This window comes from Oncorhynchus gorbuscha, linkage group LG01 (genome assembly GCF_021184085.1).
Source record: "Oncorhynchus gorbuscha isolate QuinsamMale2020 ecotype Even-year linkage group LG01, OgorEven_v1.0, whole genome shotgun sequence".
Classification (NCBI taxonomy): Eukaryota; Metazoa; Chordata; class Actinopteri; order Salmoniformes; family Salmonidae; genus Oncorhynchus; species Oncorhynchus gorbuscha.
In genome coordinates, this window is record NC_060173.1 from 96,772,871 (window position 1) to 96,782,009 (window position 9,139).

General features: G+C 47.9%; 1 protein-coding gene across 1 annotated transcript in view; it reads right to left on the reverse strand.

Annotated features, from left to right (window-relative positions):
• LOC124027752 (5-hydroxytryptamine receptor 2A-like) overlaps positions 1 to 8,903 on the reverse strand; it is a 51,251-nt gene extending 42,348 nt beyond the window's left edge. The window contains exon 1 of the mRNA XM_046340093.1: positions 7,458 to 8,903. Coding sequence (XP_046196049.1) covers positions 7,458 to 7,935 — 478 coding nt within the window. The 5' untranslated portion in view covers positions 7,936 to 8,903. The remainder of the gene's footprint in view (positions 1 to 7,457) is intronic.
• Positions 8,904 to 9,139: the final 236 nt, after the last annotated feature.

Consider the following 9,139-nt stretch of genomic DNA (forward strand, 5'->3'; position numbering starts at 1 on the left):
CCTTCTCTTTATATTGTTCTCTCTCTGCCCCCTCTCTCTGCCTACTGTATCTGTCTCTTTCTCTCATTCTCTTTATATTGTTCTCTCTCTGCCCCCTCTCTCTGCCTACTGTATCTGTCTCTTTCTCTCCTTCTCTTTATATTGTTCTCTCTCTGCCCCCTCTCTCTGCCTACTGTATCTGTCTCTTTCTCTCCTTCTCTTTATATTGTTCTCTCTCTCTCTCTCTCAATTCAATTCAATTCAATTCAAGGGCTTTATTGGCATGGGAAACATGTGTTAACATTGCCAAAGCAAGTGAGGTAGACAACATACAAAGTGAATATATAAAGTGAAAAACAACAAAAATTAACAGTAAACATTACACATACAGAAGTTTAAAAACAGTAAAGACATTACAAATGTCATATTATATATATATATATACAATGTACAAATAGTTATAGTCTCTCTCTCTCTCTCTCTCTCTCTCTCTCTCTCTCTCTCTCGGTGCATGCTGGGTGTTTTTTGGAGTTTGAGTGTTTGGTGTGGAAAGCTCTATCCTAACTAACTTTCTTGATTCTATTCTTTTCTTTACATGTTATTTTCTATGGTGGAGGGTTAATGCAATATTTGTTTTTAGCGGTATCCAAAGTTTTTTTTTCAAAGTTAGGGTGGAAGAGGACAGAGTAACGTTCCGGGGGGTTGCAAGGTCTAGTGTGCGCAATGGCTTCTCAGCCTAGCGCGCAGGAGACGCTGTCGATGCAGCATGGATTCAGGTGTGTTCCTGAGAACGGAGTTAAGGTGGAGGAGGTTCTGCTCACGGTCGGTGAACAGGTAGGAGCTGAGTTTATACATTCTGCTTCTAGAATGAACAAGGCTGTGGTTGTGTTCATGAAAAGGGCTAATTTGGTCGGTAGGCTAATTGCTAGCGGAATATTTGTAAGGGATGTGTTGGTGTCAATTTCACCTCTCTCTACCCCTTCAACAAGAGTTGTAGTGGCAAATTTGCCTCCGTTTATTACGGATGATCAAATTAGGAAAGAGCTGAGTCGTTTTGGTAAGTTTGCTAGCGGTTTCCGTGTACTGTCAGCAGGTTTTCAGGCAGATGCCGTTAAGCACGTTGTTTCATTCAGGAGGCAAGTGTTTATGTTTCTGAACAATAATGAGGAACAGCTAAATGTGCATTTTAAAGTGAGGCATGGGGAGGGGCTCTATGCAGGTTTTGCCAGCACAGATAGTCTACGGTGTTTTGAATGTGGGGATTTGGGGCACAAGAGCTTTGCGTGCCCACATAAAGGCCATAGACAAGGGGAGGGTACGAGCGCAAGGGGGGGAAATCGAGGTCAAAATGCAGGGGGTAAGGAGATGCAGACAGCAGAGGCTGGGCCTAGTCAGTCTAGAGATGGTGGTGTAGATGAGGCTGGGCCTAGTCAGTCTAGAGATGGTGGAGAAGCAGAGGCTGGGTCTAGTCAGGCTAGAGATGGTGGGGAAGCTGAGGCTGGGCCTAGTCATGCTATGGAGGGTGTTGTAGCTGAGGCTGGCCCTAGTCATGCTATGGAGGGTGTTGTAGCTGAGGCTGGCCCTAGTCATGCTATGGAGGGTGTTGTAGCTGAGGCTGGCCCTAGTCATGCTATGGAGGGTGGTGCAGATGATACTGCGTCTAGTCAGTTTATTCTAGTGGATGAGGAGAGTATAGTGGGGAAGTGTAAGAGATTAGGGGAGGAGGAGGAGGGTGTCAAGAGGAAAAAGAAAAGGGTGTGGACAAAGGCACCATGGAAATGTTGCCTGTTGCTGTGGGTGAGGCCCTAACCAGAGAGAAAGGGCAGGTGGTCAGGGTGGGAGATAGAGAAGAGGAGGAAAGTGAGTCTGAGGAAGAGGATGAGGAGGTATTTTTTCAGACTCCTCTTCAATTGGCCCGGAGCTGACAGCCAGTCAACCAGAGGGGTCTAAGTACACATTGAGAGAACTGACAAGGTTCCTGAATGAGACTAAGGGGAAAAAGTTAATCTTGAGGCTTTTTTCCTGATCCTAGAAAGTTTGTAAGATCAGTACAACATGCTATGAGAAATGAGGGGCATGGTGTCCTCTCACCCAAGAAACGGTTTAGGTTGAGGAAGTGGGTCACAACAGTGCGTAAAGGTTTACCTTCAGACACTGTTTAAATGTTTAATTTCTTACTGACACTGGGGCTTTTTGAGCTTTGCTATTGGTCTATTTCTCTGCTGGCTTTTCTCCCACTTCTTATGGAGACTCTTCGGGTAGGCTCGCTCAATATAAATGGCGCCAGAGATGCGGGAAAGAGGAGTGTGTTGAGTGAATATGTAAAACATAAACAAGTACAGGTGTTGTTTCTGCAGGAGACGCATAGTGATGTGGTGAATGAAGTTGATTGGGGGCTCTGGTGGAAAGGGGCAAGTGTGTTGAGCCATGGGACAAATCTTAGTGCAGGGGTGGCAGTCCTTTTTGCACCGGGTCTGGCTGTAAAAATTTGCTCCTCAAAGGAGGTGTGTAGGGGTAGGTTGCTTGTTGTTAAAGCAGAAATTAACAACATGTGTTTTGTCTTTATAAATGTGTATGCGCCTAACACAGGGAGAGAAAGAGGGGTTCTATTTGGGAGTCTTAGACAGGAACTCTCACAAGTAGCGCCTGAGGAGACGCTGGTGATCGGAGGTGACTGGAACTGTACAATGGATTTTACAAAAGACAGAAATGGGGAAGAGCCTCATTCAGTGTCAGTGGGAGTGTTAAGGGACATCTTTAATCAGTTTGACCTAGTGGATGTTTGGAGAACTAAACATCCAAACACAAGACAGTATACGTGGGTGAAGGTTTTTGGGGCTAGGGTGAGTGCAGCTCGACTTGATCGTTTTTACATGTCCAGGAATCAGAGCAATAGGCTTCTGGGTGCTACCATTCTCCCAGTGGGGTTTTCGGATCACCACATAACCATGGCTCGGCTGTCTATTTCACCAGGGCCCCGGCAGGCATCTTATTGGAAGTTCAATGTAAAGCTCTTACAAGATGCCACTTTTTGCTCAGGTTTCCAGACTTTTTGGGAAAGATGGGGGCAGCGAAGAGAGGAGTATGAGTCTCTGAGTCAGTGGTGGGATGTGGGGAAAGTGCAAATTCGGCTTTTCTGTCAACAGTACACAGCTCTCTCATCCTCAGAGGCTAGGAGAGTATTGGGGGAACTAGAGCGGTGTATTAGTGAGATGGAGGTAGAGATGGTGGGGCAAGGCAATGTAGGCCTCCAGGCTAACTTAGCCGAATTACGTAGGGACCTGGGCAGTTTTTTCCAGGTTAAAGCAAAGGGAGCACTTGTAAGAGCTAGGTTCTCCATGCTCAAGGAGATGGATGCTCCCAGCTCCTTCTTCTTTGGTTTGGAAAGACAGAGCAGTGAAGCCAAGGGTATGCATTGTCTACGGCTGTCTGATGGGCGGGTGACCTCTGTGGTGGGGGAGATGCGGGAGCGGACTGTGGAGTTTTATACTGAATTGTATAGGGCAGAAATGTGTGATCCTATGTGTGCTCAGGTCTTGTTTGCAGGACTCCCTAAGCTCTCTCAGGCACAGAGGGATGAAATGGACATTCCTCTGTTGTCACATGAACTGGCAGAGGCAGTAACCCAGATGTCCCCCGGTCGTGCACCCGGGGTTGATGGACTTCCAGTGGAATTTTACAAAAATTCTGGGGAACAATTGGACAGGATTTCTTTTGCGTGTTGCAAGAATGCGTCGGGGTAGGAGAGTTGCCGATGAGCTGCCGTCGGGCGGCTCTGACTCTCTTGCCCAAAAAAGGGGACTTGTGTGAACTTAAGAACTGGAGGCCTGTGGCATTACTCTGTGCGGACTACAAGATTTTTGCCAAGGTCCTCTCTAACAGACTGAAGTCCCATCTGGACTCTATAATACACAAGGACCAGACATATTGTGTACCGGGACGCTCAATCACGGACAACTTGTTCTTGATTAGGGACATGTTGGACTTGTCGAGAGGTTCTAATGTGAACTTTGGACTGGTCTCTTTAGATCAAGAGAAGGCTTTTGATAGAGTGGATCATGAGTATCTGTTTAATGTGATGTCTGTGTTTGGGTTTGGGAAGAGTTTTGTGACCTGTGTGAAGCTGTTGTATGCTGGGGCGTCATGTATGGTTAAGGTGGGAGGGGGCTCAGTAGGCCAGTCTGGGTGAGACGGGGCATTAGACAAGGATGCCCTCTATCTGGGCAGCTGTACACACTAGCCATTGAGCCTTTTTTAGGACTGCTACGCAGGAGACTGCGGGGAGTGTGCTGGACAGGCATGGATGTGGTGACAGGAATTGCAGTCTCAGCATATGCAGATGATGTTTCTGTGATGGTCAGGGATGGGCAAGATATGCAGGAACTAGAGACCAGTCTGAAGGTGTATGAGGGAGCTTCATCAGCTAAGGTAAACTGGGGAAAGAGCAAAGCTCTGTTATGTGGGGCATGGGGGATAGGGCTCCTCCTCTGCTTCCAGGGGTTTGCAGTGGGGTTGTGAAGGGCTTAAAGTGTTGGGGGTGTACCTGGGCTCGGAGAGGTGGGTCAGCAAGAACTGGGAGGGGCTGACACAGGCAGTGGTGTCAAGACTGGCCAGGTGGAGGTGGCTCCTGTCCCAAGTGTCATATAGAGGGAGGGTGCTGATAATCAACAACCTGGTGGCATCTTCCTTGTGGCATAAACTGGCTGTCCTCAACCCCCCGCTGGTCTGCTTGCAGACCTGCAACGCAAGCTGGTGGACTTTTTTGGTCGGGACATCACTGGCTGAAGGCAGCAGTTTTGTACATGACCGTCCACGAAGGAGGACAGGGCCTGGTGGAACTGGAGAGCAGGATGGCTGCTTTCCGACTAAAGGCGGTGCAGAGACTGCTGTACCACACTGATGTTGGCTGGAGGGAACCAGCATGCGCGCTGCTGAGGAGAGCTGGCGGATTAGGGTTGGACCGGCAGCTGTTCCTCATGAAGCTGGAGAGGCTGAGTACAGCAGGTCTCTCAGAGTTTTACTCTGCGGTGCTGAGGGCCTGGCAGCTGCTAAGGCCCACACGAGAAGAGGGTGTGGAGCCTGGGCAGTGGGTGTGGGAGGAGCCCATCTTCCACAACCCAGCCATCCCTTTGAGATCGGTTCAGTCGGCCACCCTGCAGAGGCAACTGATGGCAGGGGGTTTACAAAGGCTGGGTGACCTGAGACTGCTGAGAGAGGAGGGGTGGAAAACCCCGGAGGTCTTGGCGCAACAAACAGGAATAACGTCTCTTAGGCTGCTGGAGAGATTCCTGGAGGAGGTCCAGGAGGCACTGTCTGAGCCGGTAAGGGGGGTGTTTGAGAGGCCAAAGGGAGAGGGGCCACCAATGTTCCCGCCACTGCAGGTGACGGCAGAGACTGGAGACTGGCAAGGGGGTCTGGAGGACTTGTTAGATTTTAACACTCCGAGCCTGGGGGAGTTTGAGGGGGTGGGAGGTAAAGCCCTCTACAACCTCTGTGTTAAGGTGAGGAGCTTTAGAAGCCTAACAGGAGTGAAGGCACATCAGTGGCAGGGGGTATGTGGGGCGGAGAGTATGGTGGGTTTTAGATGGAGGGGGCTCTACAAACCCCCAGTACCAAAGAGGTCAGGGGACCTCCAGTGGAGGGTTCTTCATGGAGCCCTGGCCACTAACAGCTGGTTGGCACGGGTTGATCCGGGAATTGGGCAGGGGTGTCCTTTCTGTCAAATGAAAGAAACTGTAATTCATGTGTTTTCTGTGTGCACCAGGTTAATGCCATTAATGTCTCTGTTGGAATGTCTGTGTGACAGGTTGGGGGTGGTTTTTGCTGTTGGGATGTTTATAATGGGATACAGGTATTCGAGTAAGGAGAAAGAAAAATGTGTTTTGTTGAATTTTCTGTTTGCTCAGGCAAAGTTAGCTATTTGGCTAACAAGGAGGAACAGGGTCAAAGGTGGGGGGATAACAGACCCTTTACTACTGTTTCATGGGATGGTCTCTGCGCGCCTTAGGGTTGAGTTTGAGTTCTATAAAATGATCAAATGTGTGGAGATGTTTGAGGAGATATGGTGTGTTGGGGGGGCTGTCTGTATTGCTGGGGAAGATGTTTTGGATATACGGTTGTAGGAGAGGGTTTTTGTGTATTTTTATTTATTTATTTATTTTATTTTTTGTTTGTTATTTATTTTAGGAGTGGGGGGGTGAGTTTTAAATGAATTAAGAATGTTTCAATAAAGAAAGACCAAAAGTCAAAGTCTCTCTCTCTCTCTCTCTCTCTCTCTCTCTCTGTCTCTGTCTCTGTCTCTCTCCTCTCTCTCTCTCTCTCTCTCTCTCTCTCTCTCTCTCTCTCTCTCTCTCTCTCTCTCTCTCTCTCTCTCTCTCTCTCTCTCTCTCTCTCTCTCTCTCTCTCTCTCTTTACATGTCTCAAGTCCATCATCCAGGGGATTACTTACACTTTTACCAAGGGAGCAATCTTCCTCTCATAAAGACAGTCTAAAGAGTGAAGGTCTGAGGGTAAGGGGATTATATGAAACACATCTTCCCCTAGATCAACAGTTGTCAGAAGACGGCTGTATGTTCTCCATCTCATGATTTAAGCAAAACCAAGAAACTAGAGCTGTAGCTATGTTTCAATCCAATTGGCAACATATTTTCATCCAAATATTCAAAAATCTGCATAAAGAAATTATGTAATTTTCCAACTCGTGGTGTTTCCACCAAACTGACTTGTTGCAGATAAACATCAGTGCATGATGACATGCTTTTTTGCTTAAGTTTTCATGTACCGCATATAAATCTAATGTTCAATGTGTTTCCATCGCATTTTCAACTTTTGTCCCAAAAACTGTTGCCTTAAATAGCAACTGTGACTACTCTGGTCTTGGCACCTGCGTGCTAGCCAACAGCTCGCAGTTACAGTGCAGGTACTGTAGGCTCTGCGGGTAAGCTATTCTACATGAAAAGATTGTGGATAAGAGCAAGAATGTTTTAATTTGTCAAAATGGCAGTCAAACATTGATCATCACGTCACCAGAAAAAGACACCCGTATGTCTGCATGTTGTGTCTGAGCCCGTATGTCTGCATGTTGTGTCTGAGCCCGTATGTCTGCATGCTGTGTCTGAGCCGTATGTCTGCATGCTGTGTCTGAGCCCGTATGTCTGCATGCTGTGTCTGAGCCCGTATGTCTGCATGCTGTGTCTGAGCCCGTATGTCTGCATGCTGTGTCTGAGCCCGTATGTCTGCATGCTTTGTCTGAGCCCGTATGTCTGCATGCTGTGTCTGAGCCCGTTTGTCTGCATGCTGTGTCTGAGCCTGTATGTCTGCATGTTGTGTCTGAGCCCGTATGTCTGCATGTTGTGTCTGAGCCTGTATGTCTGCATGCTTTGTCTGAGCCCATATGTCTGGAAGCCAAAGACACATTTCCATTGTTAATCAAACAATGGGACAATTACGTTTTTGAACTTGAGCTGGAACGCACTCACCATAGAGAATGGTGACCATGGAGACGGGCATGACCAGGATCCCCAGAAGCATGTCAGCGACGGCCAGCGACATCAGGAAATAGTTGGTGGCGTTCTGGAGCTTCTTCTCCAGAGACACAGCCATGATAACCAGGATGTTACCCGTCACTGTAACGGCGATTACCGCCAGGATCAGCAACGCTGCCCAGTTCTTGTCCACTGCCGTCATCCCCGTTGCACACAGCGATGATGCCAGGATCCTCCCTTCTTCACTGTAACCCCTGATGCCATGAGTCCAGTTGCCTGACGGAAAGTAATTCACATCGGCGTCTTCATTCCTGTTACACCCGTTTGAAAAATTCCTGCCTCCATTTCCCAGAAGTCCCTCTGACCCGGGAAGCCAAGGTTCAGGGTTAAAGGGCGGAATAGTTACAGCTTTGACAGCAGACGAGATCAACTCTGATCCGTTCCCGTGCAGGTTCATTATGTCAGTTCCCATACACCTCCAGCACACCTTAAGCACTACTTATAACAACACACTTACTCCTACAGGTCTCTTACAAGAGAGGAGCAATAGGGATGTGTCGGGTCCTTAAAAGTCTCCACATGGTCTCCATCATCGTGCTCAGAGCAACGTGTCAAAAAACGCCACAGAACAATAGAGGTCTATGACTTTCGCTCTGTTGCAAGTATCCCAAACCAGAGAGCAATTACCCTAAGCTCTAGTTCTCACATTCAAACCTTTTCTCAGGTCCACATTATCACCTGTTGATCAGAGGTTGAATCCATTTGGATTCAGGAAAGTAGAATCGTTAGACTGTGCTCAACTCTAGCACGCCAGTTTGGTGAGAAAGGTATCCACACTGTCAGATGGCACCGATTGCTCGGTTAAATCCTTACGTCATCTTAGCGATGGAGAAGATTAGACATGAGATGTGTGTGTGTGTGTCAGATAATCCTCAGGTGTCTTTGCTGCTCCTGCTAGGGTTTACAGCTGTGTGTGCTATGGAAATGATTCAGAAGCCTGATGAGTGACGACAGGTGTCACACACACTATCTCTCTCTCTTTCTCAGTCACACACACACACACATTCACACACATACACACACACACACACACACACACACACTTCCAGCCAGCTCCGTCCTCTGAGCTGGGAGGGAGACGAGTTTTGCCAGATGTGATGGATGGAAAATCCTAGTTTGGGAAAAACAGTCACCCTAAAAACATTCCTCTACTTTTCTTCCATTTTTCCTCTTTTTCTTCCTTATTCCTTCAGCCCTTTAATCCAGACTCATCAGAGCCTACATTGTTTTCTTTCCTATTTGACAAGTGTCAGGTTCTTCAGGTCCCCGGATTATTAGGAAGTTCCCACTTCAGCCGTCAGTTACTGAGCAGTATTCCACTGTGTGCTGTTTCTGCTTTCGCACAGACACTCACATACGCTCTCCGTGCCTCACATTCTCTCTCTCTCGCTCTCTCACACACTTTCTGTGTTCTGTTCCACACTCCATGCACCTTTCTCTCCCTCCCTGTTTCACACTCTCTCGCTCACTCCTTCTTTCACTGCCCCTCCCATCCCCTCTTTCACTCAATTTGCGTGCTTTCTCTCTCTCTTTCTCTCTCTGCCTCTCTCTCTCTCTCTCTCTCTTGACACGGTCCAGTTCACTGTAGGTCTTCCGTGTACACACAGTAGCATTAG